The 22,220-nt window shown below is 41.1% G+C and overlaps 1 protein-coding gene across 11 annotated transcripts in view; it reads right to left on the reverse strand.

Moving 5' to 3' along the window:
- The window catches only part of neo1a (neogenin 1a), a 153,149-nt gene extending 141,002 nt beyond the window's left edge, over window positions 1-12,147 (reverse strand). For 7 of the 11 annotated variants that reach the window (XM_058628532.1, XM_058628529.1, XM_058628528.1 and 4 more), the window contains exon 1: window positions 11,480-12,146. In XM_058628532.1, coding sequence (XP_058484515.1) covers window positions 11,480-11,570 — 91 coding nt within the window. In that variant the 5' untranslated portion in view covers window positions 11,571-12,146. Of the gene's footprint in view, window positions 1-11,479 lie in introns of all 11 variants that reach the window. The other 4 variants (XM_058628526.1, XM_058628534.1, XM_058628536.1 and 1 more) reach the window with 2 other exon arrangements.
- Window positions 12,148-22,220: the final 10,073 nt, after the last annotated feature.

Below are 22,220 nucleotides of genomic sequence, written 5' to 3' on the forward strand. Positions count from 1 at the left end.
AACTACTGACAAGTAATTAGTCAATTGGACAATTTGTCAACAACCCAACCCAATAATGAATAAGTCATAATCAGCGCTCAAATGCAAAAAAAGAATTCGAATTAATAAAAGCATTTCTAATATCCAATCGATGACGTTACAGACTTAATCATATATCAATTGACCCAAATACGTTTGAAAGAAATATCAATGATGGAAATAATTAGTGTACAAATTACAACCCTTTTACAGGAAGAGAAAAAACCCAGACAGTGTGTGGCCAAAGACTTCATGTACCTTCACACCCTCAGAACCAAACTAACTAAGAGATGGAAAGTAATCCAGAATTCCTTCAAAATCGGAAGGAAGAAGACAGTAATGCAACATTATGAATGTCAACTGCTGTTAAACACCACCACTAAGCAACCAACCAATGTACTCGCCGTAGCATGATTGAAAGGGGGAAAATAAATGAGCAGACAAGTTTAAGTGTTGTCATTAATGTTCATCTCCCAGGGTTCATCATGGGACACCTCATTAAGAATCTGTCGGTAGCAGCTGGCTTGCTATACCATCTCATTACAGCCCCACCATGCTAAAGCCTCAGCCACTGGCCTTTCCACCCCATCCCCCACTCCAAACATGTCCCTTGTGTCTCATATGACATCTGTGTCCCAGGGTCCTGTGATGGAATGCTGCTAGCCTGCTATCCCTCCGCAGGTGCTCCCTGCTGGCAGCCATGCATTCTGCATCCATGCTGTGATGCTGTGGCCGAGTGACCCGTCATAGGCTGAGACTTAGGGGACGAGCCGGTGGAGTCAAGGTTCAAGGGACAATGGCCAAAGAATCAGAGGGAATAACTGCAGCTGCGTCCCATCACTGCCTGTTGTGCACACTTCCAAGCTGGATAAAAATCTTCTCCTCTAAAAGCCAACTGCACTGCCTGCACCTGCTTATCCTCCAAGTGTCCACTTACTCTTCTATATCAGACAGAGAGAAGACGGTTGTGTCTGTATTTAGACAGAGCTCAAGAGTCCCAGATGTTGTTATGGAGTAGAGTATTTCTTCATCAAACAGTGACTGGAACTCTGTGGTACTATTTAAAACACTGAAAGAAAATGACGTAGACAAAATTATTCTCAACTTTGTAATCATCTGAAAAATATCTTATCCCCAATTCTGTTCCCTGTTAACAACCAAAAATCCTAAGCATGGGCACATGAGAGAAGTCTTAATCAAAAGAGGACAATATTTTCTTTCTGAAAGGTCAAGGACAAGAACCCAGTTAGAACAGAAAGGACATGCATAAATGTATAAAATAAAGCTGTGTTTGCAGTGGAATTAGTGGGTATAGCGAGGATTTTTAAGCATGGGTGAACATGGGTTTAAAATGGTGATTAACACCATTCCCATAGCCAGTGGTTGCTCTGCCCTGTGGTGTCAAGTTCAGGGAAGAAAAAAGAAAAACAACAACCGCAGTGATAATATTACTGTGGTAACTACTCTGCATCTTTTATTTCAGTCTCTTTTTTAAAATTAAACATTTAGATGATCACATTGATGAAATAAATGACATTGAGTACTCCTAAGTCCTAACTTTTAAAAAATAATTATGCTAATGGCTATGCTAACTGCCGGAAGATGTATGCGTGTCACAGCATTGCACAGGAAAAGGCGGCATCTCCGGCCTAATAGTGCAGACAAAGAAGACATTAGCATGTTCACCAGGGTGTTACATTACAAATGCTGCTGGTCAGAACCAGAGCCGTCCAAACCCAGGTCCATCACAGAGAAATTTGACCCGAGAATGACATTCCCACTGGTGAAAAAGAACAACATTAAACCCTCGGAATTGAACAGGTTTTTTGACCAGTGGGAATGAGGTATAAGTGGCATTTTACACGATGCATTTTACACGATGCTCGTCATTGTCCAGGTGGACAGCCAAGTGGAACATGTTAACCTCTGTTATTTTAAAAAACCTTGAATGCAAGAATTAAATCACATGCTATGGAGACTCATTTTGAACCTCCTGTATTTTCCAACACTGCAATAAGACCGATGCCCCAACATTTCATTTAAGACTTGGCATTGACATCAACAGTAGAACTTGAGCTGTACACTCAAATCAAATTTCAAGGTACAATTAGCATTTTCCGTGGCCAGACACCATGCTAATTTTGTTTTTGAGCTGTGTAACATTAACATAAAAGAAGAAATGCCATAATCTTTGAAGTAAGTGCTGCTGAGGGACGCACTTATTCAAGTGTGAAGGGCAAAAAAGCTGAATCAAAAGAAGACAAGCCAATTCCATTACATCACAACAGTTTATTTAAAAAGGCTTTAAGCAGTCATTTCAGCATTTCAACAGCCTCTCCTGACCTCCGTAAGCTTCACATGAGCTAAGAGTTGAGAAGGAACTGGCTCCAATAACGTGCAAGAAGTCAACGCAGGCAGTGGAAACCAGTGCCAAAGGGGAGCTCCCACCAGCACAAAGGAGCCTCTATCTAATGCTGAAGCTTTCAAAGAATCGTTTCAGCTCAGACTTGGGAGCAGAAACATTGGTTAATACCGGGAGAATTTTTTCAGGCGTCTCCATAGCAGCAGGTGAAATCAAAATAAAACCTGGGAGGTTGAATGGAAGAGCTTAAAGAAGAACTGCGACACAAGTTGATATAGAACATGGTCTTAACTCTAACCCCTAAATAGTTTCAACTTAATGTCTGAGACTCAACAATCCAGAACACTGTGGTGCTCTGCATGCTGAGACAGCACCATGGAAAAGTACTGTGTGGGACAAAAAAATGACACCTTCTTCTATTCTTGCTGAAGTCTAAACACACAACGCCTACTATGTTTAAAGGTTTTATGGTTTCAATGAATTTCCACTACAAAAGCAAAGACAGCCGACTTGTAAAACAGACCAAAAAAATGATGGACAGGATACTGCAACTTCAAACAACTGCACTGGCACGATCAACCAAATCTAAAGCAGCTCATGTGAAAAAAGTAAAGATTTGACTCAATCACACTGTGCACAAAATCTCCGCCTGGCTTTACGATGTATAGGTCAAAATTTTCCGATGGGAAACATCAGGTTTTAATTTATGTAAATGATTACCCAAAGTCTTTATAATTCACAGCTATGAGCAAATCTGTAATCTTAAACAACATAAAATCTTCTGTATCGATAAAAAGATGCCAATATTTTCAGAAGAACTGTGGCAACCAAAGTGTATCCCTCTCCCTTTGGTATCTTACATCAAGCTTCCCCACAGAAAGAGTCTAGTGTCCCCTAATCGTCTTGATAAAAGTAGCTAAGCACTTTATTTGTTCAAGTTCAAGCCAGGAAACTCTCTTAACTTTGTTGATAAAACAGCTGTTCAACCCCAGATGGGTGGCATACGCCTAAACAAACACCCACCCAAAAACACACACAATCCCACTAAGACTTAAGCTGCCAAGAGCCACAGGCCGGGCACAACATGATGGCAGCCAGTGCAACTGAGCCGTGCTCACAATCGTCGCTCTGTGACTGACTGCCCCCACACCCTTTCAGCACATGAAATGTTCCTTTGACTGAATGAAGCCTGAGAGGCTCCATGTGTCCATGGATGACTGACACTTGACGATGGTATATGTAAGATGTGTGCTCCGTACACACTGTGGCACTCGAGTTTGCACTGATGATACATCGAGGACGAAAATATTATACAAGATATTGAAGTGAGTGAAATCAGATCATAACGAATATGCACTTGCATATTATATGCAGACAAAAAGATACAAGATATAACTCTTTGATTGGGAATAAGCGTATTCAAATGTTACTATCACTACTGGAGAATTCAGATGAACAAAAATCATTGTATTGGCAAAGCAGCAATGATTCTTGTTGGCCTGTGTTCCTTTTGAATCACACACCACATAACAACTGCACTACACCATGAACTGCACCACTGAGAAGAGACTTTCAGGTTAATTCATCACACCTTGGACGTCCTCCAAAAAGACAGCAGAGAATAAATTCATGTCTGAGAGCTGCAGGATGCTGGGACTCCAGCAGATACACTGCAATCAAATGGAGGTCATTAATCAGTCTTTCCAGAAGAATATTAGTCTCTCTTAATTTACAGCCAGGTCTGCTGCCAGGAAAGGAAACCCACCATCGAACAATTACATTAAATGTAGATTGTACTAATTATAATTAAGGTAGGAGTAACAAATGATTGGGCAGGGAGTTGCCAAAATCTAAAAAAAAAAAAAAGACACCTGCACAACGTAATGCCAGCTTCTACTTTCAGTTCATGTCACACTGACTGAATACAATCTGTTCAATATCCATCATAAGGCGCCTTTGCCTCTAATTCAAATTATTATACATAATCCCCTCTGTTGCCTTCTCATGAAAAATACTGTAAGTGTACTGTAAGAGTCTTGTCATTAGTGGTCAGAGGGTGGCGCTGTGGACAGACACGGTTAAGTTCAGTTGAAAGACTGACCGATATAGGGGCAGTGGAAAATGGGGTCCATGATTTTGACCATGGCAACAATAGAAAGATGTTTGGTTTTTTTTGTTAAAAACATTAGTTTTGTTACAGTTTGCAAATAAGTGGGGCAACCTATCTAAATGTTTTATTTGTTTCCAAAGGATTTAAGCCAAAACAGCCAGTCCATCCATTTAAACTTAGTTAGGGACTGTTGTGATGTGATCGCCCAAATAAAGAAAATAAGAATTTTAATTTCAAAAAAGACATTTGACATATTATTTGGAGATGTCCCCCCGGGGTGGTAAAAACTGTTCTGTGTATAACAGGGCCTTACTCTCATTAGTCCAGGCTCATCTGACAGGCACAGCGGGCATGTGTCATAATCATATGCAGCTGCCACTTCCAAGAGGAGACATCATGACAGCAGCTCGGCAGCACCAAAATAGCAAAAGTTTGCGGACAATTTTGAGACAAAAAGTTCTCACTGTCCTGCTAAGTCTTTTATAGGAATCCTTCAAGGGTTCGCTTGAATGCCAGGCCAGTGGGAAATACTACTCAGCTTTCAGTACACTACTTGAATCTAGCATCAGTACACAGGAGCTGCCATTTGTTGCCGTTATTGCCGCACTTGAAAAGAACGTGAACTGAAACACAGAAGCTCAGCTCCTGCAGTTCTTGAGTCTGCGGTAAAAGACTGGACAATGCTACTGTGTCCTGAAGACCACGTCCAACTGTGACGACTGCACGGGAAGTTTGATTAGAGTATCATCCGATTATAAGAAAACAAAAACATCCTATGTTCTTATGTTGGAAATATGCACCAACATGTCTTATAAAACACATCCTGATGTTAAAATAAATATACCTAAATATAGATTACAACGCTTGTTTCAATGATTTGCACATCTTACATGAAAATGAATATTCTAATATCATACAACATGTCATGCTGCTGCAGTTACTCTCCACTACTCACACAATCTTCACTTACAAGCATTGTTGGTCATTTTACATGGTCACTCTGGGATCACACACAACAAACAAATAATAAATAAATAAATAAATGGAACAAATAAATCAAAATAAGAATGAAAAACATAACTGACATGAACATTAACCCAATGTAATTCTAAGCCCATGGCCCAAAACACAACCACATACTTAGAGTTAAACTGCAAGATGATTGCAAATGCTTGAGGAGTTAAGTCTGACCAGTTTAATTCTACAGCGCATGACCTCACAGGTCACCTTATAGCTACAGCAGCATAATAACAGCGATGAAAAACTACACACTTACCAACATATGCCCATAATTCCAGCCTGTTCTTTGTTTGCGTTGCTCAAAATTCTGCTCTGTGCTTCTGCACCAAGGAAACTGCAAAGACTCAGCTCTCCCAGAAGTCATTAAGGCTGAGCATCGTTCAGTCACAGCAGAACAGGGATGCCTGAAGAGCACCATAGCGCCGCAGCAGATTAGGAAGTTTGCATTTTGTTCTATTTTTAAAAACAGAAACTAAAAAGGCAAAGTGGAAAACCGTCAGGTAAGCACGTTTTTCCAGCAACGTTTCCATAAAAACGCAGTTGATGTAACGTCCCTCAGGTTAGCATGAAGTCTCAAAGGAGTCGTTACAAAGGGGGTTATATTGACAGCTTTATGGCCTCTGGATACTTTTCAACCTTTTTTTCGACGCCTTCTGTTTCGACATGAAAAGGTGAGCAGACACAAAGGAGACAGGGCGCAGGAGGACAGGAAAGGCACGATGTCTGACATCTTTTTAGACACAGCGGGAGCACTACTCAATCTGAGAGAACTTACACTTCTTGATGTGAGCTGCTTTTTTGTCAAGTGACCATTCAGGGGCCGATATATAGAAGTGTGCTCAAAGTACACGCAGGGCAGACGGCTACAAACAAAAGCTCAACTATTTTTATATCACATTGAATGAAAAGATTTTCAGGTGTTCAGAGGCCAGTGTTTCCCCCAGGAACATGATAAGAGCAGGGGCAATAGTTAAAAGGGGCCTTTATTCTCTGCTGGCATGTAAAAAAAAAAAAAAAAAACTGGCAAAGCAGGAACTTTTTGGAACAAATGATGTACTTTTAATTTAAAGTTGCCAAAACGGTGAATATGGAAGTTAACCTTCACACCAGTGTTTGAGTAAAGGGAATTTGCTTCCAACACTTCTCGCATAGAACACTTCAACTTTGTGACATTTCTTTGACTGATTATGAAGCAATTGATAAATGACTGTCATCGTCTGAGCTCAGTGACTTATCTTCCTCTGATTCATCTTTCTTAGTAGGGAGGCGTCACACTTTGTCCTGCATCACCAGTCAGGAGTTAAATGTTACACCTACTTTAGCTGCTGCTCTTAGTGGGAACATCATTGTTATCTGTGCTGGAATTCACGGACTACCTTGACTTTTGCCAGAAATGCAAACAAGAAATAAAATAATGGTTTAGGGGGGGAAAAGCCACCAGTTGATGTGAGTAGAGAGTGAGAATTTAATCAGTTTCCTGTGCTACTCCACTCATGAAAAGAGTTGTATTTTAGTTAGAGATTAAAGACAAGCACAGCATCAACTGAGTAATATGCTAGTGTTACAGGAATAAAGGGCTACATCTGTGTGATGTCTCAGCTGCCTTCTTAAAATACTTCAGGTAATTTTCTGAGAAGTTGATGGAGATACTCCAACTTTTAAAAATAAAAACTTCACATCTGCTCAATCCAAACTCCTCCTGCGTCGGTTACCACCCACAATGACAAAGCCAGAGAGCATACACAAAGAGGTAAGTATTAAATATTTATGAAATTATTTTCACATGTCAGAATCTATTTATAAAAAAATGTAGCTGAATGTTGAGGAAACAAGTCTCCCAATGGCAGTAATAGAGGCTGAAGTCATTTTTTTCACACCGCTGGAAGCAGCTCTGTTCCAGGCTCAGGTTCATCTTAGCATGGGGGCTGCACAAGCCACGGACCTGCACATGATCCACTCTGGGTTTTAGACTATGACATAAATTTGGCTTTCCTCCACTCAAACAACCCTCCCATCACTACCACAAACAACCGACCTGCCTTGGATTCACAGAGGGCTAACGGAACCAGCAAGAGTATCTGTTTCAACAGCAATGAGTGATTAAATACCAGAATAAAATGTTTATCTACACTAAACGCTTGTGTGTGGGTGTTTGATACATGACAAATGGAAGTGAAAGCATCTTACAAATGGCAGGGATGGCCGGCCTGATACACTGTATGTGATACACAGAGGTGGAAAGAGTACTGAGATGCTCTACTCACGTAAAAGTACCACTATTTTTGAAAAGAAATACAGGTCTAAAACTGTATTCATGAGTAGAAGTTACTCAGATACTTTTTTAACAAGGTTGGGGTTCTTTCTTGTGTATTGCAAAAGGACAGGGGGATACAAATCTCACATTGATTGCTTTTAATTAAAGGCAAACCTTTACAAATTGAAGTGCTGACAAACTAAAATATGTAAACAGATAATGTTTCGGTCAACATTGGTCAAAGGTCACAAATGCTTCAACTTTCTCACTCAGTCAGCGACCTTAATTAGCGCCAATTCACCAGTCCTCATCATTCACTGCGAGTTTCCTGTGCGTGATTGTTTTTTAAAATCTCTAATTCAGGGCACATCCGTTCCTTTTTTACCCCGGAACGGATGTGATGTAAAATGTAACTAAGTACAGTACTTTTATTACTTAAAGAAACCTACTCAATTACAGTAAGCGTAAACGTAATTCATTACATTTACATTATCAGAGCGATACCAACATTGAATATCACATCAGCTCGTTTCTAACAGACAGTATCCAGCCAACAATGTTTTAAACTGCAGCTGTTAATGAGGAAATCAGGTGACAAGGAGGGCATCGTTGGAGAAAATGTCTGTCATCTTCTTTGTTGATGTGGCTGAAAGGACTGACCTCCAGCCAACAAAAAGCTACAACAGCAGACGTCATTCCATCTATTCAGAAGGTATTGATTCACCGTCGCCCCTGCCAATTACAAGTGATAAACACTTGTGACGGTTAGTGCACATTATTTCAATGATTGGGGTCAATTCAACCGCGTACGAGGCAGATGTGGCTGCTGAAACAGAAAAAAAAGGAAGAACAACACAAACAATGTTTGTTATTTTTAACTGTGAGCTTGAACTGCTGAGCACCTGAGCTCTCACATCAGGGGCCATAGTAGACCCATAACATTTCCTAATGCTCCATGAGAGAGGTATATGAATCAAAACACTTGGCAAAGTGCACAGTTATCCGTCTGTCAGTGGATGGAGGTCATTAGGACTTTATGAGTCCATAAATAAATGATCAGCAAACAGGATACTCTGTGTGTGTGACGTGCCCTTTCATCATCAGGCGATGTGGACATGAGACAAACATTGTGCTATTTTAAGCTGAAGATCAAGTTGTAAAATCAATGTGTGAAAATGGCTCAAACAAAAACATTTTTGATTCTTGAAAATCCGGATAAATGTGATACAGCTTTTCATCCTGGGGTTGTCGGACCACCAGGGATTTCCGTGCACAGCAATGCAAAGGTGGAGCATTATGTTCTTAGCTGCAGAGTCCACCGAAAAGGCCTTAAAGGCACCAAAGAAAAGGACAGTTGTTTTTACAGCCTGGGCAGTGAAGCATCTGAGGTGGTCTGAGGTGAGGATAACACCCTGCAGAGCAGGTTGCCAAATGTTTACACATTTCACCAAGTTATTTGCATTGTCCTCTGGGATACAATCAGCACACAATTCCTTCCCAGCAGGATTACAGAGATAAGATAGAGCCTAAATGGATTTTACACTCCTCTAAAAGGCACTTGTTTACAAAAAAAAGTCTTCAGGGCCTTGTTTTTAATTTATTTATTTACCAACTTTAAAGAATCTCAGACGAGGAAGTGGTGAAAAATCCCAGTGGTCTGGCAAAACATGAGGCAATCTATTTCTTCTGTCCCCAAATGAGACAGACAGAGGAACTCTTTAACTTGGGCTGCTGCAACTTTGCCAACTTTGACAAAGATAAGTTCTGGCCACAGTCAGGACCTCAAAAGCAATGTGTTTTGAATAAACAGATATTTTCGGAAGAAGGGGACCCCACAATTAGTAATTTGAGACTCTCCGCGTGTGGGTCCCAGTCCAATACTCTGGAATCAATCAAAGCTCCCAAAGGAACTCCCTGGTCCCCTTAATCTCCTGGTTTTATTACTTTCCAGACAGTCGGCCCGTTTCACCCTACCCCCATCTCTCTTTTGTACTGATCTCAGAAAAGCCAAGGTTTTTTTTCCCCTCTCTCCCTCTATCTACCCTTCCACCACTGCAGCGCCACTTCCAATGCAGGAGAGGAGTGGGTCTTTCATCAGACTCCACACGCGAGAGACCCCAACAGCTAGCGGAGAGCCATCGCTTCCAAGGCAACATTCATTCTTTTTAAAATAGGCAAACAACAGTCTTTCAGAAGACACACACACACACAATTATTTTGCATCATGACAATGATGAAGGAAAAAAAAAAACTGGGTCATGTTGCAAAAGCGTCAGTTATATTCACAGTTTTTCAAACCACATGCTGCCGGCGTGTTTGATAACGAATACCAGCATGAATGATAAAGGATTGTGACACGATGTGATGTGTGATAAGGGCTGAAGCTGTGTGCACTGCAATGACTGCGAGGAAGACCTCGTCCTTTTTTTTACACTCGTGTTCTCCAGTGTAGCTCAGACACTCGTGGCCCGGAGAGCTTGTGACAGATTGTTGGTGGGTTATGCTGGAACATACAGACTCTAATCAACACCTCTAATATCGGGATCAGGGAAATGTCTCTCCACAGATCAACACCAGTTGGAATAAAGCAGAAAAACTGGGAGAGAAGGCTGAATATTCTGTGGGGAAAAAAAAGGACCAGTAAAATAATCTGCAAGGTCTGCTATGAATTGTAATGAACTATAATTTATGTGGGATCAAAAATACATGAGGGTTGGGCACTTCAGTGCACATCATTATCATCAATAACAATATGTAATGTGATAGAACCCTCGATCACAATATTACAAAGGTCTAATATATAGTCAATATAATGTTCATGCATCAGAAAACAGGTATGAGTCATTAGCAGAGGTGTGACACATATCTGTGTTTAACACGCGTTTCTAGTTTTCTGTGCACAAAAAGAAGTTTGAAAAGAAAATGTACTCGTTTACTTCCTCAGCACGAACTAAAAAGAAAAACTCATCATTTGACATTTATCGTGATTATTATTGATATTGGCTGATATGGAAATGTTGATATTGATGACTTTTTGTCCATATCCTCCAGTGATGGGTGTATAGTGCACACTGCAGTGCAGAGCATCCACTTCAAAACAATTAAACAGGCGCAAATGAATTTGGCTTCTGTTTATCCATCAGCTAAACATGTATTGACGTACAGGTAATGAGACTTCTGCCTGAACTGATGATGCGGCCTGATTAACCTGACAGAGAAACACTAATGACTCTTTGCTGGGGAGTCATCCTTCCACATAGCTGGTCAAACACACACACACACACACACACACACACACACACAGAGAGAGAGAAGCAGTGTGCCAATTCAACAATTCAGGGGGAAAAAAGATTTCGCTTTTTTAAAATCCAGCTGCACACAAACCAATGTCTGAAGCTTCCTCTGCAGACAAAAGGAATGGAAAGGCATGTTGTTTTACAGCCTCAGACTAGTCTGGAGTTCAGAGGAGTGTGCCTGTGATGGAAAAGTATTTAAAGTTGTCTAAATGCTGAAGGAGGAGCTGACCTGAACGCAGCACAATCAACTGCTTCAAGCTCCATGTCTGCTTTTTCACAGGCAGCACAGCGCATTCCAGGCGCCTCTGGTGGCTTTTTCTCTCCCCCAGTCCTCGTACAACGTACGTTTGTTCAGTGGAAGCGTAAATGAAGAGACACACAGTAGGAGAAGAAAGTGTATTAAAGGGTTGTTTCGTTACCTTTGTCGACATGCTTTGCCGTGGAGGACGCCGTGTAGAGAAAGGTGAGACAGAGGAGAGAGAGGAGCGACAGAGCTCCCCGCTCGGCCATCACTTTTCACAAATAAATCTTTGCAGGCTTCAGGAAACCCAGGGGAAGCGTTGGCACACACACACACACACACACATACACACACACACAAAAAAAGAAATCCTTAAAAAAATCCCAACCACCTCCTCAAAAATGCACAAGGGACCAAAATAAAAAGTTCAAAGTCCTAAAATGTGAAGGAACATCCGGAGCCAGGTAGTTTTGAAAGTGTCCGGGTGAAACATTTAGCTGGAGCGAGAGAAAGCCGCAGGTTACACGGACTGTTTGCTCAACTTGGTCGAGGCAGAGGTCGCAGGGAGAGAGAGAGAGGGGGGAAAAACACTGAAATCAATCCATGGCCACGGAGGCACAGCGCAACTACAAACACATCTGTGGGCAAAAGAGCGAAAACGGCGCACACTTCACTACTCCGAGGTGCGGGAAGGAGTCGAGGAAAGAGCTGAGCCGGAGAAAAAGATCCGGGTAGAGGGCGAAATCTGCGCCGTGGCCAGCTCACTGCTCACAGGCGAAGAGCAGCGTGTTCAACTGGGCTGGATCTCCACTGGCTCCCCGGAAAACAGGGTGTGGAGTCACACGGAAGTTTGGATCCTGGGAGCACAGGCTAAAAGTAAAACACGGTGAGGTAAGAGAGTCCTGAAACTGTACACCTCCTCTCTACGCTCGCTCACTCACTCATTGTCTGGAACTGGAGCCAATCCCAGCTGACACAGGGGGGGAGGCGGGTACAGCCTGCACAGGTCTCCTCTCTACACCTCTAATAATACATACATTATTCATTGTATAGTTTATGTCAGTTTAGGTCAGTCAGTTCCTCAGTTCGGGTCACGGCAGATTCATTTTGGATCCTCAAAAATGTTTCCAGCCCTCTTAAATAACCCAAATCTGAATCTGTTTTGGGAGGTTTGATTTTTGTGCATAACAAAAAAATGCAAGAAAAAGATCAAGTTGAAGCTTAACCATGATTAGTGAACATTACTGGCTCTATATGCTGTATATTAATCTAAATTAAACGTTGAAAATAAACATATTTATTCAGAGTGACTTTTAAAATTCAGTAGCACGGTGAACTTTCCCTCTGATCTTACCTGTACATTTTCTAATTCTATTGATTCTGGTTGTCCTCGCTGTTTTATTGTGTATGTGATTCCTGCTAATTTATTGAGTGTTTTTATCCTTTCTGTTTTTTAAGTGAAACACTTTGAGTACCTTGCAGATATTGTAAAGTGCTATATAAATAAACATTGATTGATTGATTGTCCCCATCTTCCCCTCCTCCCCCAGAGACTAGGGGTTGCCAGGTAGTGTGAGGAAACACACGAATGTAAAGACCGATCCATGATGAAATACAATTATACCCCCTTTCCACAACATACATGTAAACAGAATTTGAAGGATGTGAATCAAAAGGAGCTAGTCATATTGTCTTAACGCTGACGACATATGGCCATTGTATGATTTAATTTATCATAAAATATATCTATATATATATATTTTATGAGAAATTAAGTTAAGAAAAACAATCTGCATATATGTGCAAATAAATTTTTTGAATGAATGGCTGTTTTACCTTCTTAAAATAATCAAATCAGCAATGTTTTAGTTCACTGAAATGTGCTCTACTCTCTATTTATATTGTAAATTGGTTTTGGATAGGTCTGTCACCACTTTCCCATATATGGGGAGCTTTTTTTTACTTAAAGGTAATTCAGCCATCAGTCATAGCATGTGATTAAACAGCGGTTAAATAGAGAACTAGAGTATGTTTCTGTAATGCATTTCTAAGCCCACTGAAGCTCTCACAAACAGTTTATACATGGCCAAAAAAACATCATTTTTCCAGTTTAGAATAATATTCACAGAAATCCAAGAGGTCAACACAATCTGTAACTTGATTCAACAGATGATAATATCACATGGCTGGAAATCAGAAGACAGTATTAAATTATGTTTCACGCCAAGTCACTTAAAATGACCTCGGGGCTGATGTGTAACATTATAGGCCGGAGAATAAAGGAAGGGGAAACGTAAACATCCTTGTTTTTAGAGGCAAGGTAACTAAAAGCAAACAAAGCCAAAGTGGAAAACCTGACATTGGCTTTTCTCCCATTCCCTTTTCTCTGAATGAGTTGTTATAAAAAGTGAATGATTGTTTGTAGTTAAATGGAGCAGAATTATGAGAGCAATGAAAACAAGCGGTGCATTCTCCTCCAGCCTCTGACTACTCTTTGGAGAGAAGGGGAGGGTTGATCTGTGACTGTTTATGTTAATAATAACATTAACATATGTTAATAACATATGGTAATGTTATTAAGGGTGACTCAGGATTGATTATTGTTATTGTAAGCAAGTAACAACAACCCAAAATGGCTTTATGAAACATGTCTTTCACTCAGACACATGGAAGAGCTCCCCCCACTGGTTGGAGTAACCCATGGCATATTAATCATGACCATTTCCCCCTGAGGGCAAAGGCAGAGCCTCCTTTTGTTTAGTGTCTCTCTCTCTGTCACTGCTGTGGACCTGTTCTCTTTTTTTCAGTCAAACTAATGTTTTCACCTTCAGCTAATGAAACTTTCTCTTTCACTGACTGCACTCCGTGCCTCAAGGCTCACCTCTTGTGCCAACAGTCTTTTCCATCTTCCTTTCTTCAATAATTTCTTCGCTGTCATGTTACTAATTACAGATCTATTGAAAACAAAATCTGATGTGTTCTGTCGCACATCTGGCTTAAAAAATGTGTCTTATGGCTGCTAACGACTAGGAGAATGTCCTTTTACTCACTTTATATAAACTTGGTAAACCTGTTACTGAGCTACGTGAATCATAAGAAAACAAGGTCACAACACAGTGGGCGCTGTTCAGCAGGGTGGCAGAGGAGAAGGCATCAATGATTCAGCGTGTTATCTCTAAATACTGCAGTGCTTCTTGATGAGCAGTAGAAGGCAGAGATGACAGTTATGAGAGCGAATGCACCGAGGACTGAAGAATTAATAAAGAAGTTCGTTTTTTTATCAAGCGATAGATTCAGACGCTCCACTCTAAACAAATTACACATTTTACTCTCATCTTTTAATGAACGCACTTCAAAAACATTGCAAAACTTCCAATGAAGACAAAGTAAGTAAGGCTTTATTTATGCGGTACTTTAAAAAAAAAAAAGTAAAAAACGCAGTTACATTCAAATCAACAGAACAATAACATAAACCGGGAAGGCTCATCAGAAAAATGTAGAGGTTTATTTCTGCATCTCTGACAGTTTGGGGGAGGTTGTTCCACAGTGATGGAGCTCTTACTGTGAAATTAAAGTAACTTTTCCTGAATAAAGTTCATGCTTTTACATTTTCCACACGACAATATTAATACTTTAATGTAATAAATAAGTCGTATTTGTTCGTCTTCTCTGACTGGCAATCCACCTTGAGCAGAACCATGCAGGTTTCTATGGGAATACTTGTTTTATATTCATTATTTGAGAACCAAAATAAAAAATAACTAGTACCGCGCGCGGTTCTGAACGGGTTCGAGCCGACCCACGCGGGTCGCCGTGTGCCACGGCTCCCCGCGTGCCTCGCGCTCTCACCCGTTCATTCACCGCGCGCGGTACTAGTTATTTTCAGTACTAGTTATTTTCAGTACTAGTTATTTTCAGCGGCGTCCCCGCGCATGCCGATCCAAATTTCGGGGGGATCGGGCAACGTATGGCAAAGTTATAGGGCACTTCCTGTTTAAAATGGCTGACTTCCTGTTCGGTCAAATGCGCGTCCGTTAACGAGTTCAGGGAAGTTCCCTTGTCTTACATATCAAGTTTTGTTCAGATCGGACAATCTTAGAGTTTACTTCCTGTTTCGGGCATTCCACTTCCTGTTGGGAGGTCATCTTTTGCAGACATGCTCAGGACAGGTCCCTGGTGTCACATATAAGCTTTCGTGCAAATCGGACAACGTACGGCAAAGTTAGAGGGCACTTCCTGTTTAAAATGGCCAACTTCCTGTTTGTCTCTGGAAACATGTTCAGGGACGGCCCCGTAACTCACATATCTAGTTTCGTGTCAATCGGACAATGTAAGACTTTACTTCCTGTTTCGGGCGTTCCACTTCCTGTAGGGAGGTGACCTTTTACGGACATGCTCAGGACAGGTCCCTGGTGTCACATATAAGGTTTTGTGCAGATCGGACAACGTACGGCAAAGTTAGAGGGCACTTCCTGTTTAAAATGGCCGACTTCCTGTTTGGTCAACGGCGTCTCCGTAAACATGTTCAGGGAAGGTCCAGTAACTCACATATCTAGTTTCGTGTCAATCGGACAATGTAAGACTTTACTTCCTGTTTCGGGCGTTCCACTTCCTGTAGGGAGGTGACCTTTTACGGACATGTTGAGGAAGGGTCTGGGGTCCCACATACTAAGTTTCAAGTGGATACAACAATCCCTGTTGGAGCAGCATCAAAAACTATAAATGTAATTCTGTCTGCTGTCACCAGGGGGCGCTGTATTTGAAAATGAATATTTTCATATAGACTTGTTCAGGACAGGACTGTCATCAATCCTTGCAAGTTTGGTTCAGATCGGACCAGGATTGGCAAAGTTGTAACAGTTTCTTTTTTTAGAATTTTCTACCACCACCAGGAGGCGCTGTTTTCAAAATGTACCGTTTCAGCAACATAGTCGTCTTCAGCAACTAACCATCATCAACTATAGCAAGTTTGGTTGGGATCAGATCTTCCATCGCAAAGTTATAAGAGTTTCATTGTCTGTTATGAAAAATTATTATTATCTCCGATTTTGGCGCCCCCTATCTCGTACGCCATACAATATTTTAAAAAGCTTTTGATAACTTTTGATGCTCAACTCGTCCACATTGATCTCACCAAGTTTGAAGGTGATCGCACAAAAGCTCTAGGAGGAGATAATTGAAATACAAGCTGTCATATTGTCTACTGTCACCAGGGGGCGCTGTTTTCGAAATTTAATATTTTCATATAGACGTCTTTAGGGCCGGACTGTCATCAATCCTAGCAAGTTTGGTTCAGATCGGACCAGGATTTGCGAAGTTGTAGCAGTTTGATTTTTTGTCCCAAAAATCCGACTTTGCGTCGTTGCCACGGCAACACCGTTAAACGATTTGTCGTCATATTGATCACGCATCATCTACCATGTGTTTTGACTGTTGTCACCAATTTTGAGTGCGGTACGATTATCTGTGTAAAAGTTATTCCCGAAATCGTAAAAAAACTTTTTTTTTGTGTATTTTCTTTCACCACAAGGAGGCGCTGTTTTCAAACTTCACCGTTTTTTCATAGACGTCTTCAGCCATGGCCCATCATCAATGGTAGCAAGTTTGGTTTGGATCGGACCTTCCATCGCAAAGTTATAAGAGTTTTGTTTTTCTGATGCGAAACATCAGAATCATCACGAACTTTGCCGCCCCCTATCTCGTGCGCCGTGCGACATTTGAAAAAACTTTTGATACCGTGAGCTCCTCAACTGGTCCACAGGGATCTCACCAAGTTTGAAGGTGATCGCACGAAAACTCTAGGAGGAGTTAGTTCAAATACCATTGCTGCGAATTCGCCAAAATCGCCAAAAAATGGCCAATCAACCCAAGATGGCGGATTTCCTGTTGGGTTTGGATCATGGTCATAATGTAATTTTTTCTTCATCCTGACCCACTACACATGTGTACCGAATTTCGGGCATGTGCGATAATTGTGTTGGTCATGGTGAATTTGGACAGGTGGCGCCGCACTTATTGGCCCCTCCCACATTCAATTTTTGACGCACATTCCCCGAACCTTTTTCAGACGTAAATTTACACCACGATTGATGCGGTCACAAAAATCTGTGAGTTTTGGGGTATGGGAAAGGCCTCAAAAAGGCGATTTACTTTAAGGAATAATAAGAATAATAATAATAATAATAAAAATAACTAGTACCGCGCGCGGTTCTGAACGGGTTCGAGCCGACCCACGCGGGTCGCCGTGTGCCACGGCTCCCCGCGTGCCTCGCGCTCTCACCCGTTCATTCACCGCGCGCGGTACTAGTTATTTTCAGTACTAGTTATTTTCAGCGGCGTCCCCGCGCATGTCGATCCACATTTCGGGGGGGATCGGGCAACGTATGGCAAAGTTATAGGGCACTTCCTGTTTAAAATGGCAGACTTCCTGTTCGGTCAAGTGCGTGTACGTAAACGTGTTCAGGGAACTTCCCTTGTCTTACATATCAAGTTTTGTTCAGATCGGACAATGTAAGACTTTACTTCCTGTTTCGGGCGTTCCACTTCCTGTAGGGAGGTGACCTATTACGGACATGCTCAGGACAGGTCCCTGGTGTAACATATAAGGTTTTGTGCAGATCGGACAATGTATGGCAAAGTTAGAGGGCACTTCCTGTTTAAAATGGCCGACTTCCTGTTCGTCTCCAGAAACATGTTCAGGGAAGGTCCCGTAACTCACATATCTAGTTTCGTGTCAATCGGACAATGTAAGACTTTACTTCCTGTTTCGGGCGATCCACTTCCTGTAGGGAGGTGACCTTTTACGGACATGTTGAGGAAGGGTCTGGGGTCCCACATACTAAGTTTCAAGTGGATACAACAATCCCTGTTGGAGCAGCATCAAAAACTATAAATGTAATTCTGTCTGCTGTCACCAGGTGGCGCTGTATTTTAAATTGAATATTTTCATATAGAAGTGTTCAGGGCCGGACTATCATCAATCCCAGCAAGTTTGGTTCAGATCGGACCAGGATTGGCAAAGTTGTAACAGTTTATTTTTTTAGAATTTTCTACCACCATCAGGAGGCGCTGTTTTCAAAATGTACCGTTTCAGCAACATAGTCGTCTTCAGGAACTAACCATCATCAACTAGAGCAAGTTTGGTTGGGATCAGACCTTCCATCGCGAAGTTATAAGAGTTTCATTGTCTGTTGTGAAAAATTATTATTATCTCCAATTTTGGCGCCCCCTATCTCGTACGCCATACAATATTTTAAAAAGCTTTTGATAACTTTTGATGCTCAACTCGTCCACATTGATCTCACCAAGTTTGAAGGTGATCGCACAAAAGCTCTAGGAGGAGATAATTGAAATACCAGCTGTCATATTGTCTGCTGTCACCAGGGGGCGCTGTTTTCGAAATTGAATATTTTCATATAGACGTCTTTAGGGCCGGACTGTCATCAATCCTAGCAAGTTTGGTTCAGATCGGACCAGGATTCGCGAAGTTGTAGCAGTTTGATTTTTTGTCCCAAAAATCCGACTTTGCGTCGTTGCCATGGCAACACCGTTAAACGATTTGTCGTCATATTGATCACGCATCATCTACCATGTGTTTTGACTGTTGTCACCAATTTTGAGTTCGGTACGATTATCTGTGTAAAAGTTATTCCCGAAATCGTAAAAAAACTTTTTTTGTGTGTATTTTCTTCCACCACAAGGAGGCGCTGTTTTCAAACTTAACCGTTTTTTCATAGACGTCTTCAGCCATGGCCCATCATCAATGGTAGCAAGTTTGGTTCGGATCGGACCTTCCATCGTAAAGTTATAAGAGTTTTGTTTTTCTGATGCGAAACATCAGAATCATCACGAACTTTGCCGCCCCCTATCTCGTGTGCCATGCGACATTTGAAAAAACTTTTGATACCGTGAGCTCCTCAACTGGTCCACAGGGACCTCACCAAGTTTGAAGGTGATCGCACGAAAACTCTAGGAGGAGTTAGTTCAAATACCATTGCTGCGAATTCGCCAAAATCGCCAAAAAATCGCCAATCAACCCAAGATGGCGGACTTCCTGTAGGTTTCACGGGAAAGTCGTCATCGACTTTTTTGACCGTCCCCACCTATTGAACGTGTGTACCAAGTTTCGTTCACGTACGTTAAACCCGACATGAGTTGACCTAATAGAAGTTTTTTGCGTGACTTTTTAGCCCCTCCCACCTCCAATTTTCCACGCATTTTCCCCGAACGACTTTCAGACGTAAATTTACACCAGGATTGATGCGGTCACAAAAATCTGTGAGTTTTGGGGTATGGGAAAGGCCTCAAAAATGCGATTTACTTTTAGGAATAATAATAATAATAATAATAATAATAATCTTTTGCATTTCAATAGGGTTCTTGCAACCTTGTTGCTCGAACCCTAATAATCCTTCCAGTTTCAATAGGTTTCTTGCAACCTTGTTGCTCGAACCCTAATAAACAAACATGTGATTCTAACTGATAATATGAAGGATCAACAATGATGTGTTGTACGTTTGTGTCAGCTTGTGTTATTAAAAAAACTAACTTTTTCACGTTATGATATTGACATGATGTTTATATTGAATATAAACAGCATAAAGTGCATTCAGACAGATTATCATGGGTGTCCATGACTACGCAGTAGCCTAATGGTCAACATTTATTCCTTTACCAGACATGTCCCTCTATTGTAAGAAACAACACTATTCCAACACTAAATGAAACCCAAGAACAGCTTTTTCTACACATCTGCTCCACTCTTTATAATGAAGCAATATATCCCTGCCTGTTGAAGTCAGTTCCCATCCCAGGGCCAATTATATTATGTACATGTACACAGCTGGGCTCCAACTCACTTCTAATTCTTTCAGTCTCCCCCTCCCTCCATCAGCCCTTGTGTTCTGGGAAAATATTCCTCACAGATTAAAGAACAGGCTCATACCAAATCTCAAATCTCCAACATTAAAGAGACACTCACATGAATCAAGTTGCCTAATGGCAACCATGCATGTGACAGGAAATGGCCATTAAGATTACTGCTCTGAAAAGGACGTGGATTAACTTGCACTTGAAGCAGCTGCTAAGTGTAATATTTCAGATGTTTCTAAATATTTTGAACCGCGTTAAAAGTATAGCAACCATGTGAACCTTATGGAATATGCAGCCATTCTTTCATTACATGGATGTGCATTTTCAGTGCACTGTTTATATGATAAAACAGTTTTGTCTGTTAAAAGCGCGGTATAAATAAATGTACTTACTAAAAACTCTGTACAGATTAAAGATTAAAGGGAAAAACTCTGTCATACACACACACACACAGACAGACATACACACTAGATTATGTATCCATATGGATCCTTGAAACATAGACTTATACTATTTTCTTTTCTTAGTGACCTATTATTTAACTTTCCTGGTTTATTGATATTAATGCTTCTCCAATCATTTTACCAAATGAGCTGTTCTGTTAAAAAAGATCTGTGTGGATTATCAATATTGAGACAAATGTGATCCCAGCATGATCCTGATCTTATTTGGAACAGGATTAAGAATCACGCGGCTCAGCTCATGGACAAGCTGGATGATCGGTCTTCAGCATGGCATTTGGTTCATCCTAAGGATTATTTACACTCTAAATGAAATATCACCTTATCCCCTGTCCACTGAACACAAAAGAGCAGTGTGTGTGTGTGTGGGTTATTTATGCAAGGAGACAAACAGCTGCTGTGTACCTGGCCCAGACCCTGGGCTAAAGATGGCACCAGCACATGGCCTCGTGGAGCCTTTTCACCTGCCCACTGCACAGCACATTACTTGCTCCAGCAGGAAGCAGCTGGTGTGCACACAGACACCCACATCATACATGTCCTCGCCCCGGCACATTTTGGGAGATTGGCACAGCTCACCTCACACATGTCAGCACTTTCTTTCCCTGCCTCCACTCTTCTCCTGGATGCTGGTAATCATTGTTCTAATTACTTCTCCGTGTGTAGCTGAACTACCACAGTACACAGACTGTTGAAACTATGGTTTGACTGGTGTCAGAAGTCATGAGAGGATGCAGAGGGCAGAAAAACCGATTTGTTCTCAAATCAAATAAAATGTGATCATCTGAGCTGAAAATGTACTGACCCCACAGTGGTTCTGCTCTGTGCTGTAGTTATAGCAACGGGTCAGCTCAGTGCCACTCATCTCTCCAAATCAACTCACAGTTTTAAAAGCATCCAGATTCATAAATCACATTGTTTATTCAAAAAGGGGAGACAATAAAAAATAAATGATCGCAAATAAAACAGGGCAAAAAGAGCCTGTAGTAAGTCAAATGATTGAGCCTAAATGGGAAATGAAATATACAGTTTAGGCCACCATTCGATGTGTTGTTTTAGCGATGCTATAATGACCATGCAGTGCAACTATTTCTCAATAATGTGTTAGAACACATGCAGAAAATACAGAAAACAACACATTTTTCAGAAAATAAAACAGCTTTGACAGGTTAAAGTGTCCAGTACTTAGCACAATATGGCTCTCTGATTATGGACTGGAACCATAATTGATGTTGTTGGTAAAACCTGACAGTTTGTTAATATTTAAGACCAACTTTCACTTCATTCCAATCCACATGCTAATGATTACAGAATTTGACAGACATGAAAACAACAAAGCTGGTACCTGGTGCCTTGAGACTTTTGCACAGTACTGTAGATCAAAATGACATGTGGCTCAGAATGAGAATTCTCACATTTTAAATGATAAAATTTAAATAACAGATGGTCCAGTTTCAGAATTATGTCAAGGAATGTCCTACACATATTGTGTAGGAGGAGAGCAACAAATGTCAGTCTGTACAAAACAAAATAACAGAAGGCATTGAGTGATTTGTGTGGGCATTTTCCTTTTTTGCTCAACTAAAA

The sequence above is a fragment of the Solea solea genome, chromosome 5, assembly GCF_958295425.1.
Source record: "Solea solea chromosome 5, fSolSol10.1, whole genome shotgun sequence".
NCBI lineage: Eukaryota > Metazoa > Chordata > Actinopteri > Pleuronectiformes > Soleidae > Solea > Solea solea.